General features: G+C 43.1%; 1 protein-coding gene across 1 annotated transcript in view; it reads left to right on the forward strand.

Moving 5' to 3' along the window:
- The first annotated feature begins 7,698 nt into the window (after positions 1 to 7,698).
- The window catches only part of LOC133365622 (protein lifeguard 1-like), a 35,194-nt gene continuing 25,417 nt past the window's right edge, over positions 7,699 to 17,475 (forward strand). Inside the window, exons 1-2 of the mRNA XM_061587863.1 lie at positions 7,699 to 7,763; positions 12,901 to 13,242. Of these exons, the coding sequence (XP_061443847.1) occupies positions 7,760 to 7,763; positions 12,901 to 13,242 (346 nt within the window). The 5' untranslated portion in view covers positions 7,699 to 7,759. The remainder of the gene's footprint in view (positions 7,764 to 12,900; positions 13,243 to 17,475) is intronic.

The raw sequence follows: 17,475 nt of genomic DNA on the forward strand, positions 1-17,475 counted from the left end.
CCTCGTGTGGTAAATTGAATGTTATGCACTTCTCCACCAGCTCCTCTCTTTTCATTTTTATATATTCAGCCATGGTGTTGGAGTTCACTCACTCTTTGCCACACACTCTTTGCCAGACACTCTCACAAGTAATCTTTATTTGTTATTTCTGTTTGCCACACCACTGTTAGGGACTCTCTTTTGTCCGTATCCCACCGCTACAGCCACCACCTGTGACGTCCTTCCCTGGCTCTCCCTGTCAGGTTCCTACCTGCTCGTGGCTACTGCCTTTCACTAGGCACCACCAGGGACTCCACCAGTCCGGACTGTCCTTTTTTATGGTTTCTCTCTCCACTCTAGCACAGATCTCAATAGATCCCCCTGCTAGGCAGCACCACCAGTCACGTTCTACAACCAATGTTCCCAGAGACCTTGCCTGAGTCTCTCTATCCGGTTACATTCGTGACTGCGTGCCTATGCTGTTCCCAACCCCCTTGTATCAATGCAGATAACTCATAACTCGGGGTTGCTCTGGATACTTATAATGTTATCTTCTCCTCTTCACTGCTGCCACCATTTGTTACTGTTTCCCTTCAGCCTTGGATATTACCTTACCCTCCCTTCTGGTCTGTGAAACCCCAGCCAAGGATCAGGCCTTCGGTAAACCAAAATAGTATTTATTAAATAACATTAATAACAAGATAACTTTGATAATGATCTACAAGCTTATGGTTTCATCTATTACTGTGATATTTGACTTATTACTAATCCGAACTCCACCTCCCTCTTTCTCCACACTCTCCTGACACACACCAACTCACACCCACCTCCAAACTCCACCAAAACAACCCACTCACGTCCACCCAGATTCAACTGTCATCCTTCCATTTATACTCTCAGCCATCCAAACACTCAGCCAATCATCCAGCATTCTACTGCTCATTTACTCCCCCCTCCTCTTTCATTCCACTTACCACATCTTCTATACAAACAGCACTTACCATATTTACATTAATACAGGAACATCACAGGGGCCTTGTAGGCCATTGAGTCCAACCCCCTGCTCACAGCAGGAAATCCACAGCTAGAGCATCTCCCGCAGATAGCTGTCCAGCCTCTGCTTGAAGACATCCAGTGAAGGGGATCCCACCACCTCCCTAGGCAGTCGGTTCCATTGCCGAACCGCCCTTACTGTCAAGAAGTTCCTTCTAATGTCCAATCTGAATCGACGCTCCTGCAACTTAAAACCATTAGACCTAGTCCTACCCTCTGGGGCAGCAGAGAACAAATCTGTACCCTCCTCTATGTGACAGCCCTTCAGGTACTTAAAGAGTGCAATCATGTCACCCCTCAGCCTTCTCTTCACCAGACTGAACATGCCAAGTTCCTTCAACCTTTCCTCATAAGACTTGTTCTCCATACCGGCTATCATCCTTGTCGCCCTCTTCTGGACCCGCTCTAACTTGTCTATATCTTTCTTAAAATGAGGCGCCCAGAACTGAACGCAGTATTCCAGATGAGGGCGCAGTGCTCTTCAACATTTTTATTAATGACTTGGATAAAGAGGTGCAAGGGATGCTTATAAAATCTGCAGATGATTCAAAATTGTCAGGAATAGCTAATACCCTGGAAGACAGAACACTGAAGGCATTCAAGAAGCAGCTGGGCAGCCACCTGTCGGGTATGGTTTAGGTTGGATTCCTGCATGGAGCAGGGGGCTGGACTCAATGGCCTTATAGACCTCATCCAACTCTATGGTTCTATGATTTCAACAGGAAGTTACTGACTGGTGCGGGACCACATTACCTTGCGGAACGCCTCTTCCGATATGAAGCCGCCCGTACACTATGTTCAGCCGCGAAGGCCCTCCTCCGGGTTCCAACCCATAGGGATGCCCGGAGGGTGATGACAAGATCTAGGGCCTTCTCGGTGGTGGCCCCCGACCTGTGGAACGGTCTCCCCGAGGAAGTGCGCCTGGCGCCAACGCTGCTTTCCTTTCGGCGCCAGGTTAAAACCTTTTTATTCTCCGAAGCATTTTAATCTAAATTGATTTAAATTTAAAATGTTACTGCATTGATTTAGATTGTGTTATTTTGTATCATATTGTGTTATTTATTGTATTTTTTATGCTTTGTATTTCTATGTTCACCGCCCAGAGAGCTATTGCTAGTCGGGCGGTATATAAATTTAATAAATAAATAAATATAAATAAAATGTTTGCAGGCACAAACAATATTGAAAGCAGGATGGAATATGTCCTAATAAGATCATGAGTACATCATACTGCCTTGGGCTGCTTTGGGAGGAAGGGAGGGATATACGTTTAAATAAATAAATAAATAAATAGGATCAGGAATGTACAATAACCACGACATCTGGAGGGGCCCTAACAATAGCTCTAAAAAGCAGCAGGAGAAATTATACTGAATTTGTGACCTCGGGTACTAGGGAGTTCCAAATGAATCCTGGACATGTTTACTCAGAAATGGCCTACCTTATTCAGTGGGACTTTCCCCGCAAGGAAATGTGTGCATGGATAACAATGCTGACACCATGCTGCCTACAAAGTGATACCACTCCACAGTCCAGCTGGATTTGGCCATTTTGTTTCCATGTTACAGTTGAAAATTTCTTTGGAAAAATTGTATATATCACAAATACCACCTGGAGGTACAAAATGGAAATTGACTGCCTTCAAGTCGATTCCTACTTATGGTGACCCTATGACTAGGGTTTTCATGGTAAGTGGTATTCAGAGGTGGTTTACCATTGCCTTCCACTGAGAGGCAGTGACTGGCTCAAGGTCACCCAGTGTGCTTCATGGCTGTGTGGGGATTCGAACGCTGGTCTCCCAGGTTGTAGTCCACCACTCTAACCACTACACCACACTGATTTTCCTGCTGTGTGTAAAACAGAACATTGCTAAAATCACTAAAACCAACAGCAACAAGATAATACATTCACTCTGAATCAGGTCTAAGGTCTTCCTGCCATACCATCACAAGAGACCAAAGAAAGGGTGAAAATCTTAAGCAACCTACAAAACTGAAATAGGGAAAATGCCTGCTGTACCTTCAGAGGCAAGGAGTTCCACAGAGAGGGTGCCACAACTGATAAGACCAGACATGCACTCACATGGCATATATCTATCATGAGTCCCATGGAATGGCCTTGGAGCAATGAGGAAGAAGAGAAGATGGCATGGGACTTGAGGGAGGGCCCTAGTGACTTGCAGTCAGAGGATGCTGAGACTAAAGGCTTCAAAGCTGTTGACAGTGACAGCTCTGCCCCTGTAGCTCCAGTTACAACTGACGAGATTGCTGCCTGGTCGGGAGGCTGTCCTTTCACCTTCCCTTCACCCCCTTCTTTGCTCACACCACCACCACCACCACACACCCCTCCTCTCGAGGAGGAGGACCTCACAGAAGTGTCTCCGCCACCCTTGCCTTGGGCACATGGGCAAATGCACCAGCAGGCTCAAAGGGTCATTGTCCCACTAAGAAGGGGTGTATGTGTGTGCGTGCTCTCCCATTCTGTGACATCTTCGTCATGCAAGTAGAATGAGCCCACCCACACTTAAGGTTTATAAGGGGGCGTGTCTTATTGTTGCAACAATGTCTTTGTGTAGGTGTGCCTAATTATGCATTGCAGAGATGCTGAATCCTGTATGATCTGTAAGCTAATTCATGAAGTGCTCTGAACTGAAATTTTCCATTAAACCTATTAAAGAAAAGCACACTTTTGCGTCTCCATCTGACTTCAATGTCCTGCTTGGGCAGGACAATATTTGCTTTAGGAACAGTACTGAAAACTGTGGCACTTGAAAAGAGTACCTATTGCATAGCTAAGTATAGGAATTCAGAATCCAAGGCTGTCAATCCAATATTTTTCATAAACTGTAAATTCACCCACAAAAAGAGTATAAATAAAAGTAATAAAGTACATGGAATGAAAATGAAACAGAAAAGGGTACTTAAAATGAAGCAAATCATGAGGGAATGCCCTAATTTAGAACATAGAATTGATGTCCCTTTCTTAGAAGACTTAGGCTGACATACATGAAGAGGAGCCTATGGCCCTCCAGATGTGCTTAGATTTCATCAGCTGCAGCCAGCATGGCCAATGGTCAGGGATAAAGGGAGCTGTACTTCAGTAACATCTGGAGAGATGGAAAGATCTGTCAATTTTAGTTGTCTCGGTTTCTCATTTTTCTAATCCTAAATTCATTTCTGTGCATTTCTCCCCATTTCTGCAACAATTTGTGATTTTTTAAAAGAAAAAATCCTCTTGAAAACTCCAGCATCTTAGTGTGAATTTCTCTTAATAAACACATTTTATAGGCAGTTTTGACCAACGTACACATTTGTGTAAGCAATGTCTAATCATATAATGCATTTTGAATGTTCTTTTCACTCATATTCATTTTTATGCACACTCCCTAACATATGCATTTTTGTAAACATTGCTTGGTTGGCAAACTGCATTGCAAAACTTGAATAAGTGTGAATTTCTAAAGATGGTTGTGTTTTCAGTTCTCTTATTGTTTTGGAAAGTGTGAATTTGATCAATTTGGCTTGAAATGCAAACTAAATCAAATTTCTCCCCCATCCTTAAACATCTGGAAGGCCACAGATTCCCTGTCGTTGGTCTCCATTATGTGAACATCATCACCAAGATGGAGAGATCAGGGATTAACAGTGAGCATCCTAATTAATTGTGCTCAAATGTATTAGGATGGCTTTTGTGGATTGCCAACTTAGTCCCGCTAAGTGTAAAGTGTATTGCTACCTCTCATTTGCTAATTTGTTATGAATCTTGAAGTTTTATTGTTTTGTTGTATTTGTATCTTGTACAAATGGTTTTCTTTCATTCCTGTTGTCCACTGCCATGAAACCTCTTTGGATGAAGGGCTGTTTAGAAATACTTTAAATAAAATAAAAATGAATTAACATGGAGTTACAGGGTTATGGGCATGGCATTTCCCCACCATCACCATTTCCTCCCCCCCACCACCATTTCTTCTTGTGGCCCCATTAAGCTTTATTACCAACTGCCACTTTTAGAATTCTGCTGCTTGAAGCTTCTGGTTGCCATGTTGCTATAGTGTCCTTACTGAGTCAACACAGAGTAATAATTTAACTTTGGTAAGTGATCCTGTCCTGACTTTTAACATTGGCAATCCATTATAGTTCATTATATTGTCTGGGTGAAATTGGCTTGTGGTTTTCTCATAAGCCTTTCTTACTTTGACCACTGTAACTTGGCTGAGTTGTTCCATGTGGTCCGGAGGTTGGTCATTCCTGACCAGGGGGATGGACCTCTTGCACACACGTTGTCCAGCTGCAACTGTCTGGCTAAACACTTTGAGGACAAAGTTGCTCGGCTCTACAGTAATTTAGATGCTACTATTGTGGTAGTGCCAACTGAGGTGTCCAATGCAAAGTCAAACCCAGTGTTGTGGGATCAATTCCAGTTAATGCAGCCTGATGATGTAGACAAGATGCTTGCAGTGATGCGCCTGGCCACCTGCTCATTAGATCCTTGTCCATCCTGGCTTGTTAAAGCTAGCCAGAGTGGGGTGACTGAATGAGTCACAGGTGTAGCAAACTCATCTTTGTATGATGGTGTAATGCCCACTGCCCTTAAAGAAGCAGTGGTGCATACATTTCTTTAAAAGCCTGCACTGGACCCAATGGAGTGTAACAACTATAGACCAGTCGCCAACAACTCTTTCTTGGCAAAGGTAGTGAAGCAGGTGGTTGTAGATCAATTACAGGTATTCCTGGATGAGAATGATTATCTAGAGCCATCACAATCTGGATTCAGAACTGGTTTCAGAACAGAATCAGCCTTGGTCACCCTCATCGATGACCTTTATCATGAGAGAGGCAGGGGGAGTAACATTGGGTGAATGTTCCTCATCCCCCTGGCACTTGTACTATGGGGTTCTGCAGGGTACTATTCTCTTCCCAGTGCTTCTCAGCATATATATGAAGCTGTTGGGAGAGGTCAGTAGGACTTTTGGAGCAAGGTGTCAGCAATATGCTGATGACACACAGCTCTATTTCTCCATAACATCTAAATCAGGAGAGGCTGTAAATGCCCTGGATCAGTGTATGAATGCTGTAGTGGACTCAATGAGGACCAATAAACTGTGCTTGAATCCTGGGAAGATGGAGGCTCTTTGGGTAGGTGGTTCCCATGTCTGAGAGATAGGCAGGTTACCTGTTCTGGATGGGTCATGTTTCCTCTGAAGGACCAAGTCTGTAGACTTGGGGTACTTCTGGATTCATCTTTGTCACTAGAGGTCCAAGTATTCTCTGTGGCTAGGAGTGCTTTTAACCAGCTTTGACTGGTTCATCAGCTATGGCCGTTCCTGGACAGGGATAGCCTGATCTCTGTAGTCCATGCATTGGTAACCTCCAGGCTGCACTCTATTGCAGGGCTGTCCTTGGCCCTGGTTTGGAAGCTCCAGCTGGTGCAAAATGCGGCAGCCAGATTGCTGGTGGGAGCATATGGCCAACAACATGTGACACCACTTTTAAAACACCTGCACTGGCTGCCCATCCACTACCGAGCCAGGTTCAAGGTCCTTGTATTAATTTACAAAGCCCTAAACAACTTAGGTCCAGGGTATCTTAGGGACTACCTGAACCATTATATCCCAGCTCGATCACTGAGATCTTCTACAGCAGCAGATCTGGTTGCCCCCCAAGTTGGCGAGGCTCATTTAACATTGACATGAAATTGAGCCTTCAGCATCATCAGCCCAGTTCTCTGGAATGCTCTGCCAACAGAGATTCAGCAGGCAACTTCTGTTTTAACATTTAAGCGCCTGCTGAAAACCTTTCTATTTCGCCAGGCTTATGCAGGCAGTTAAGAACATGCTTTTTTTCCGCAACAATTGACCTTTTTTTTTATTGTATTTTAAATGTTTTTTTTTATTCTATGGTTGTTGCCATTGTTTTAAACATGTTGTAAACCGCTTCGATGTTTTTAACTAAATAGTAGTATACAAATATTTGTATAAATAAACAAACTAATAATAACCTCTTTTCCATCCTTCCAACTTAAAACACTTTTTCTGTTGATGCAAAAATGGCTTTTTCTTGTCATTTGGATCATTGCAAAAAAGTAATCTACCTAACAATTAGGTACACTTACGTCTAATGACAAGTTGCCATGTTTTGTATCAGTCTCTTTTCTAACAATTTGGATTAAGATTTAGATTAATGAAACACAAGAGACAAGATATTCTCTGGAGAGCAGATTTAGATCAGTTTTAGCATAGACGCTCCAATAGGAAGGTGAACCGCACAGGAACATGGGACAGTTCCTCAGTAACCATCCTTCATTGGTGAGGTGGGCAGCCACAGTGGTGATGGCAGTTGCAGAGCAGGATGGTTGCTGAGGAATTGCCCTAGCCTGTAATGACTTCCACTCCTGCTTGCCTGGGCCACCCGTTGCTGCCCTTAGATGCTGCTGCAATAGCCACGCTGCATTTAGAAGGCTGTTGTCGTGCTGTAGTTCACAGTGCCATCTCTCAGTGGATGCCACTGTGAACTACAGCATAATGATAGTCTTAGAAAAATATGCAATAGGAAGGATATATAGTTCTATGGGACTTGGTTGTTTCATTCATGTAAACAGGGAACATATTTTTAGCTTGATAAAAACGTTTATTCTCCTTCATTTACCTGAATCCTTTAGCTTCAGAAGTCTTTTGAAAAAGAAGTGATAACACAGAGAAGGCTAACGTACTTTGGTCCAAGGTGAAAAAATGGGTAAGTCTCCTAACGGCAATGAGAAGGACCACCCGGCAGGAAGGTTTGTAGAATAGGAGGAGATTACTGACAGTCCCTCCCAGCTGGCCGTCCATCTGGGAGACCTTTGCAGATATTATGACTGGTCTCCTTGGTTTTTGCAATGACTGGGAGTTCCCTGTTGTCACAAGAGCATCTGGGCTCAAAATCCTGTGAGTCTTGGATTTCCTGCCCTCGTGAGAGATGACAGTGAGATTTGGGTGAGGTGGAGACCTATAGAAGGCTTCTCCCAAAGTGGCTCAGCTGAATTCTGGCCAGGCAATCAATGAAGCCCACCCTCCCTTGTTTCAGAGTTACCACAGTTTGTATTAGGTCACTCTGTGGAGAGCCAGTAACTGAATGGGGATGAGGCAAGGTGCCTGCCAGTCCAGGGCTAGTGGCACCGCCAACCTGCAGCAGGTGGGCACACACCTGCAGGCTAGTGCTGCATTCCACCAAAGTACCCCCAACCTTGCCACCTCAGTGCCACTGCCATTCTGCCCCCCACATGTGTCACTGCTGACCTATGCCATCAAATTATTGGAAGAGTACTGACTATATTTCTCTCGATCTTTAGGAGGAAATATAAAGCACACAACAGAATTTACATTACCATTGATTTCAATAGGTGTTAAAAGACCAAGGAAGAAAAGTATAGTGGGCAATTTATATTGTGATTTATAGAGGCACTATAGGGTTCAGGTTCTGCAAAAGCCAGTGTGGTGTACTGATAAGCACTGGGCTAGGGCCTGGGAGACCTGGGTTCAAATCCTCATTCAGCTATGAAACTCACTGGGTGACTTTTGGGCTAGTCACCTCCTCAGCCTAAACTACCTCATAGGGCTATTCTGAGGATATATTTGGGAAGGTACAGGACTACATATGCCACATTAAGCTCTTTGCAGAAAAGTTCAGACATAAAGGAAATAAGGCATTAAATAAAATTAAGGCTACAATTTTATGTACATTTACTTGAGAGTAAGCTCCATTGAACAGTGAAAATTACTCTTGAATAAACCTGCTTGGGATTATGTTGTTGATATGTTACCCAAAGTTTCTATTATTGATTGATAACTATCATTTCTGAGCAATATGTTACTAGCCATTAACTTATTCTATTATTGCAGTTGTGACTGCAGCTATTACTCATTACATGTCACAGCGGTTTGGAGAAAGTTTAAAGCAGACTTTTTAGAATCTATTTGTGGCACAATCCTGAAGAGTACCATGGACTGCAAAAAAGACAAATAATTGGGTGTTAGAACAAATTAAACCAGAACTGTCCCTAGAAGCTAAAATGATGAAACTGAGGCTATCATACTTTGGACACATAATGAGAAGACAAGATTCACTAGAAAAGATAGTAATGCTGGGGAAAACAGAAGGGTGTAGAAAAAGAGGAAGGCCAAACAAGAGATGGATTGATTCCATAAAGGAAGCCACAGACCTGAACTTACAAGATCTGAACAGGGTGGCTCATGACAGATGCTCTTGGAGGTCGCTGATTCATAGGGTCGCCATAAGTTGTAATCAACTTGAAGGCACATAACAACAACCTGAAGAGTAGCTATGTTACTCCATTGCAAGCAACAAGAGTCACATGACTACACATTGAGCATTTAACAGACTTATAAATTTTATATTTATTGATAAATCATCTAGTATTTAAAGTAATTGAATTTAGATGTTAATTCTATGTTCATTTTCACTTCAAGAGTAAGCCCCATTAAACTCAGTGGAACTTACTTCTGAATAAACATAGTTAGGACTGCACTGTAATTTCAGATTCCTAAGTCTTTCTCTCCATCCCCTTTACTAGATTATTGATACATCCTTCCACCTTCCCAAGATAGCAATTTTCACTTGTCTGAGCCTACAGGAGCCACACAAGTTCTACTTCAGCATCTTATGGTCGTCCCCCACCCGCCTTTCACCTCTTCATTACCTCTCTGTTGTCCTTTCACCTCTTCCTACATTCCCCTCAAAGTGATGCTGTGATCCTACCCCAACCTCACTTACCTGGAACTTACTTCTGAGTAAACATGGCTAGGACTGTACTATGATCAGACATGTAGACAAACTCCCTTTTCTCTAGTCCCCCAACTGTTTCTTCTATGTGGCTGGAATCCTAATCCTTCTTACCTGGGAGTAAGCCCCACTGAACTGAATGGGATTGACTTTAATGTAGGCATGGTTAGGATTGCACTGTGACTGCAAACCAAACTTTTTTTTTTAAAAAAACAGCTAATAATTTAGACAGCCTGTGCCTAACTCTAGCTTCCCTGACAGGGATCACTCTTTTTTTAGGCAATCCTAACTTCACTTACCTGTGAGTAAGCCCCAATGAAGAAAGTGGGACTTACTTTTGAGTAGACATTTGTAGAATTACAGTATGAGCCCTCAGAAGCTGCCCCCCCTTATCTATCCTCACTAGGTTTCTGCTTTCCTGCCTCATTTTGCCATCTCTCAGGACAGCAACTGTCCTTTGTCTGAGACCACAAGAGGGTTGAACTTCATTTAAGTTTGTAAAACAAGCTTAATTTTTTAGAATTAACAATTTAGACAGTCCATTCCTCGCTCTAGCTCCCTGACAGAATCTCTCACATTTTAGACACTCCTAATTCCACTTACCTGGGAGTAAACCCACTGAACTCAATGGGACTTACTTCTGAGTAGACTTCTTTAAACATTGCAGTGTGAGTCCTCCAAAGGTTCCCCCTGTCAGGCCCCTTCCTGTGGTCACCGCCTTGTCACAGTCCCACCTCAGGGTCCTACTCTCTACACGGTTCTCTCACCGGCTCTAGCAAAGATCTCTCAAGATCCCCCTGCTAGGCAGCACCACCAGACACTCTCTGTAAACAATATTGCCTTGAGACTGTGCCTTCCTCTCCTCCTGGCTTATTGCTACTTTGTGTCTGGGTGCACTTACAGGCCCAACCCCCCTGTATCTTTGTGCCTATAAAGATTACAGCCCTGGGTTGCTCTGGATACCTGATGATGTTACACTATCTCTTCACCGCTGCCACCATTGATATTGTTTCCCAACCTTGGTATATGTCCTGCCCACCCTTCTGGTCTGTAAAAGCCCAGCCAAGGATCAGGTGTTTTGGTAAACCAAGAAATATTTGTTTATATACACAGGGAATAACAAGATTCCTTAAAGGAATAGTCAACAAGCATGTGGTTTCATAAGATGCATTACTCTTTATGTTTCTTAGTCATCAAAAACCTGCCTCACTACCCGCCTAATCCAATCCACCCTATCCAAAACCAACCCACAGAACCAACCAAACGAACCCCCCCTCAACTGTCATCCTCTCATTTATACCTTCAGACACTCAAACGCTCAGCCAGTCATCGTACAACATTATCCAACATTCCAACCCATGTACTCCCCCCTCTCACTCAGTCTACTTACCACATATACTCTAATAAACCCGCACTTACCATATTTACAGTATTATATATACAGGGACATCACACACACCCCTCTGTTTTTTGCCTCCTTCCTTCCCACAAGCTCACTCATTGCCAGCACGTAGAAGCTCTGCTTCAGGCTGGTCTTTTCCCGTTTCTTGCTCTTGCCTCCATTTTAGCCTTATTGCTGTTTCCCGCTCTGTTCCAAGGCTCCAGCAAGTGACATTTGCTTGAGCTCATTTCTGATTGGCAGCAGCTGCTGCTAGAGCAAAGCCTCAGGCTCTCCCCAGGGAGGAAAACTAATTGCTCATGATCAAATCCATGTGGACAGCATGCAGGGAGAGACAGCACATGAATAAAAGACCTTTCTTCAGGGTACTACTACATGCAATTTTTCAAATCGCTACGTGAAGACTCTTGATCAAGAGCAGCTGAATCCATATACAGGGGGCTTCTACCTGGGTACGGAGTAACATGTGAATACCCCCATAGGAGTTCTTGTCTGCTTATTTTTGTCACAACTTACAAGGAGAAAGTATGTGTGGGGAGACTATGGCCCATTGCTAGGGAAGCACCTATAAGCAGGGTCATATGGCTGGGTTCCAGACCACTCCACAGATATTGGGCAGCTGTGCAGCCAGGACCTGACTTGACTGAACCATGAGACCCATTACAGGATTTCACCCTAGGCAGGATGCTCAGGCATGAGCAGACTACTCAAGGGTCATTGTGGCATGGAAAGCAAACCAGTTCCTTGGGTGGCAAACAGCTTTGATAGTAGATCATCTCCCCTCACCCCCAAATTTATTCCACTAATTGAACTGCCAGAGAATTAAAATATGACAGCAAATAATCAAAAGTTGAGGTCTTTCATATTCCAAGACTGTTATCTGTCTCTTTCTTGCTATCTGCAAGGCATTGTGCTGAAAGGAACAGTAGGCTCAGATCTAGTGTTATGGGCAGATGTCAGAGGATACTGACCTGGAATATATCAGATGTCTATCAGGAACTGAAGACAGTGAGCCTTGTGGACCTAAATGCACTCAGAACTTGGAGCCACCTTCAGGCAGCAGGGAGAGGTGTTTATTGTTGACCTTTTTGATATGCAGGCATATTCAAATGGCTACTGAAGAAGTAAATACCAAGACCCTGCCCCTTTCTCCTTGCGTGATCAGCAAGGATGTACTTCTAGCTGCTGTTCTCTTCGTTTGTTATCCATTCAACAAAGTCCTCTGGGTGGTTCACAAACGTACAATATAAAAGTACACTCAAATAACGAAGAGCATTATCTAGTTAGTTCACAATACAACAGTATTTTTCTTGTTGTTTCTTTTATGGTGGTCCTTTCTCAGTGGGGCTGATGTTTTAGCAACAATGTAAAGGAAAGTTGCCTCCCCACCCCCAATTGTCATCACTTAATTCTAAAGCAGGGGTAGGGAATCTGTGGTCCTTCAGATGTTGTAGGACTCCAACTCCCATCACTCCTAGCCAGAACGGCCAATGTCCAACATCATGTGGAGGGCTGCAAATTTCCCAGACCTTTTCTAAAACGTTCTTCTATTTTTAAGGCTACTATCCTTACATTTATTAGAGAGCAAATCCTGTTGAATTCAGAGGGACTTACTTCCAAGTAAAAAAGCTTGGGATTGTGCTTCACTTGTAATAGTTACTGACTGATAGGTTTCTTGATATTAATCTGAAGGTGTGACTGGAATATATTTATCCAAGATGGAGAATAATCTACCAGTAAGCTTTTGTGGAGACATACTATACAACAAATACCAACATCCTGGTGGAGATTCCCCAGAAGTCACAAACTCAATAAAACCACTTGCAGAGGAAGAAATTTCCCCTTGTCAGGAAAGTACTGTTGAAGAGCCTCCCCCAGTTCTCAAAGAGCTTCCAACAATGGTAAGAGCAGCAAGATCTTCTCCATCACATGGCAGACGTCCAAGAGGTGCACGATCATCACATAAAAGATGCCGGCACCTGGCACCCCTTGCTGAAGAAGAAGGTCCATTTTCAGAAAAAAATGTTCGCACAGGTATGTTACAGCAATTTCTGTCAACAGACTGATGATGAGAGTGCACAAGAAGTGCACAGTAATTGTTTCCATTGTTGGTTAGACATGGAATATATATCATTCCAAGATTAAATGTCTTTTGCTTTTCTCCCCTTTAGATTAGTATTGGCATTCCAAGGTAACAGATATTTCAAGAATAAATTTTAGTAAACATTACTGAACAATGTAAAAACAGAGGCCATGTACACACTAACCCATTTATAGCACAAAGATGTAGTTTTTTTCTCATTCCAGAATTGTTCATTCTGATCCTCAACATGTTGCTTTCAATCTAAATTGATTCTAGATCCTGCTGTCCACAAGGGTGGGTGTGGTTTCTTGAGGCACTTTTGAAAACCCTTCTCTTGGTTAAGTTATGCAGGCCTTTTCCTCCCTGCACATGCCACAGGTGAATGAAGTGGTGATTGCTATCATGGTATACACCCACCCACAATGTCATTGGGCAAGTGTGAATACACCCCGCATTGCTAAGATTGCCTACATCTGATTTCATCTGTATTCAGATGGACACACTGTGGACTACTGCAGAATCAATCTGCAATTAGATTTTATTTTTGGAATTAAACCAGTTTCTCAAGAAGTTCTTTTTAGGGGCAAAAAATATGCATTAGATATTGATTTTGTATGGGCTACGTAGGAAAAACAAATACTCAGTCTCTATTGATTCTAGAATAAAATGTTAAGTGCACATATGAAGACTTTACATGAAATTGTCGAGGCCAATGACTAGTACAATAAAGTTGTTTTTGATTATTAATCTACGCTACAATAATAGATTTTTTCAGGTTATTGACAGCAATGCCTCTGATCTCCACTGGTGGAGGGAATTAGGATGAGGTAGAGGTCTCCTGCTGGCAGGTGCTGAAAGAGTGACAGGTGGTGTCATCATAAGTCCCCCAAATGAGGGGCATTACAAGGATGGAGCAGAGGTGGCAGCAACTAAACCATTGGATCCAAAGCCAGTCCATTTCCCAGAAAGAGGCCCGATTAGCCCCCCTCTTCTATGCCTTAGACCAGTGTTTCCCAAAGTGTGGTACGCGTACCCCTGGTGATACGCAAAAGGGTTTCAAGGGGTATGCGGCTGAATGGGGTTTTTTTGTACTTTATCATTGGGTTTTAGCAGCAAAAAATGTGTGTGTGTGTTCTTTTAAGAGAAAATGCAATTCTTGTGATTTCTCCAGTTTCTCACACAATCATGTGATGGAAGCTCAATATAATAACAGTGGTTTATTCCGATGTTATTCAACGCGTAGTCTCTTTCGCTCTCAATGCATTCCTTGTCTTTTCGTGCACCCCTCCAGTTTCTCATAAGACTTGGACTCCCTCACAATGACTTTGGCCACCAAAAAATGCTTCTACAAACAGACAGATGGCGCCACAAAGATATTTATGCGTGTGCTTGACTACAAAAAATGTTCACACCGGGAAGCGGGGAAGTGGGTTTTTTTCCTCTATCTTCAGCCCTGCAGCAGCCATCTCGCCAGCCACTTCCCTCTTGGGGAATCTCCTGCTCTTCGGCTGCAGAGCAGTTTTTTCCCCCATCCTGCCTGGCCTGCCCGCTCATCAGCTGTGAATTTCAGGTGGGAGGTTTGAATCCCCTGCCTGCTCTTGGGCTGCGTGCCTGAATGGCTTCCCAGGCAGGATGGGGAAAAAACCGGTTTGCAGCCAAAGAGCAGGAGATTCAAACCTCCAGCCCAGGCAAGCGCTGCCTCTGTAAACCCACTGCATGCTGCATGATTTTCCGCTGGAGTTTCCAGTTTTGGGGGGTCCCCGCCGGGTCTTTATTTCCAGAATGGTTTTTTTGTTTGAATAATAGTTATTTTAATTATTAGTATATGAATTATTTCTATATTGTTGAATATATATTTTTGTTATATAAATATTATTTCTATTATTAAAATGTTTAATACTTACTTTGTATTTATTTTTTTACAAACATTTCATATAAAATTATAGGAATTACAAATGTGTTATAATACCTTACCCCTCTCCCAATTATTTTTGTGAAAGTTGGGTACGCTGGTAAAATCAATGTCTCAAAAGGGGTACACGCATGTTGAAAGTTTGGGAAACACTGCCTTAGACAATAACTGCCCACTTCACCCTGGCTGGCACAAGTGGCAGACTTTGGATGCAACTGTTGATCTGTCACTCTGATCTGCCCTGTTGGTCCTGGCTAGGACTTTGGATTGCTCTCTTTGAATCTGTTATATATTTTGAAAAGTGATCTGTCTATTCACACCTCTTAAGATGTCATAACCAAATTTTGCACGATGGTTCTTGAGATCAAAGAGCAGTTTTTTGTCTATGATTGGATACAGTCGGATGCCATTTTGAATCAAGATGGCAGACTGAATCTTTCAAAACACTGATTTTAACCACTGACTTCAAAATTGCACTGATTTTTTTGGTTTCTTAGAATTCCCGAGTAACACTGGGCGCAAGGCTACTAGTACAATATATTTGTAACAGACAATACAGAGCTACTAGCTAATGGCTTGTCAGTTTTGGTGAGATGAGGATGAGAGGCAGTGGTAGTAGGAAAAGCTTGATCCACACTGTTCAAGAATAGTACCACATGTAAGTGCAAGCCTCTCAGCACCATGGAAAATTGTAGATACACCCTACTTACTCCCTTATGTAGCAAGGGCCTGAGTCTACTGCACATTGATAGTTAATCTGAATTTCACTGATACCTTGTAATTGTTTCCCAGTCAATCAGTAACATACCATTTTGTGCACCATATGTGCTAATTCATAAGTGATCAATACTGTATGTATAATATTAGATGGATACAGGTGTAGTGGTTAAGGTGCTGGACTACAACCTGGGAGACCAGGGTTAGAATCCCCACACAGCCATGAAGCTCACTGGGTGACCTTGGGCCAGTCACTGTCTCTCAGCCTCAATGGTAAACCCCCTCTGAATACCGCTTACCATGGAAACCCCATTCATAGGGTCGCCATAAGTCAGAATCGACTGGAAGGCAGTCCATTTCCATTTTAAAGACTCCTTGCCTTATTTAAATTTACAGTGCTAGCGGGTTTGCTCTCACTGAGGTGGAGTTTTTAATACCTGGGAGTTTTTTTAAAGAAGAAATATTAGTTTTGAACAAATTTGGGAAATCTTTCAGATTTTTATTCAGAAGTATTAGAAAACTTTAAATCTTTAAAAACAGCAGAACAGCCCAATTGGCACTATCTCCCAGAGAGGGGGGGAGGAGGGAGAGGGAGAAGACAAGGCATGCTGAGATTATAGTCCTCATTCTTCCTCACTGCTTGCTTACCTGTAAGAGCAGGTGAACAGGTAGTGATATCGAGGAGGAAGAGCAGGGCCAAGAGGTTCTAGGGGTTGGCAGTGGATCTCTTTCTGGGGCATGGGCCATGGCAGCTGCTGACCCCTAATATCACCCCTGTGTTATGCAAATATGTATGTTGGCTTTGGTAGCACATCGTCCCTACCTTTCCCTTTCTTGCTATGCTGCAAAGACTTGTAATGAAACTTCTTCAATGCACCATGAGACGACAAAGAGCATCATCCATTTGTTTTGGCAAGACAGGGACACATTCCCTATCATGATGCACTGGGCTGTGTTGCAAGGATGGGCAATGAACCTGCCACAGTGCAGGAAGCCAGAAAGTATCACCTGGTTAGCTTGGCAATGAATGGTCATGGTTCCTTCCCTTCGCTTGAGCACAATGGACTTATACTTTCAATCCTGCCCATGTACCCTCATAACTGAAACAGGGGAACACTTTTCATGGGGGCTAATGCTTTTGAAAAGACCCTTTTCCTCAACCATCATTTCAGCTCAGATGTATTCAAAACATTATTCACATTACTCCTGTTGACCAAGTGTCCTAAAGTGCTTACACTTTGAGGATTCCAGCTAACGAGTAGTTTTTTGGGGAGGTGTAAGGAGGGTGTTTTATTTAAAAAGACTATACTTTGAATTCAGCAAGGGCTGAAAGACTGCTCTGATTACTGATTCACTTCCTCATGAAATAATTATGTTTAAACTCCCCCTTCCCCAGAGTGAATAGCAACAGTGGTTTTGGTATAGCATGCCTCTTGTGCATCTCAGTTTCTCACTCCCATTTGCCTTCACCCTGGGTTGCTCACAGGAGTGAGTAGCTGAGGAGCATAGGAGAACAATGGCAGCACCTCCGCTATTCTTCACTGTAAGGATAAAT

The sequence above is a fragment of the Rhineura floridana genome, chromosome 10, assembly GCF_030035675.1.
Source record: "Rhineura floridana isolate rRhiFlo1 chromosome 10, rRhiFlo1.hap2, whole genome shotgun sequence".
Lineage (NCBI taxonomy): Eukaryota > Metazoa > Chordata > Lepidosauria > Squamata > Rhineuridae > Rhineura > Rhineura floridana.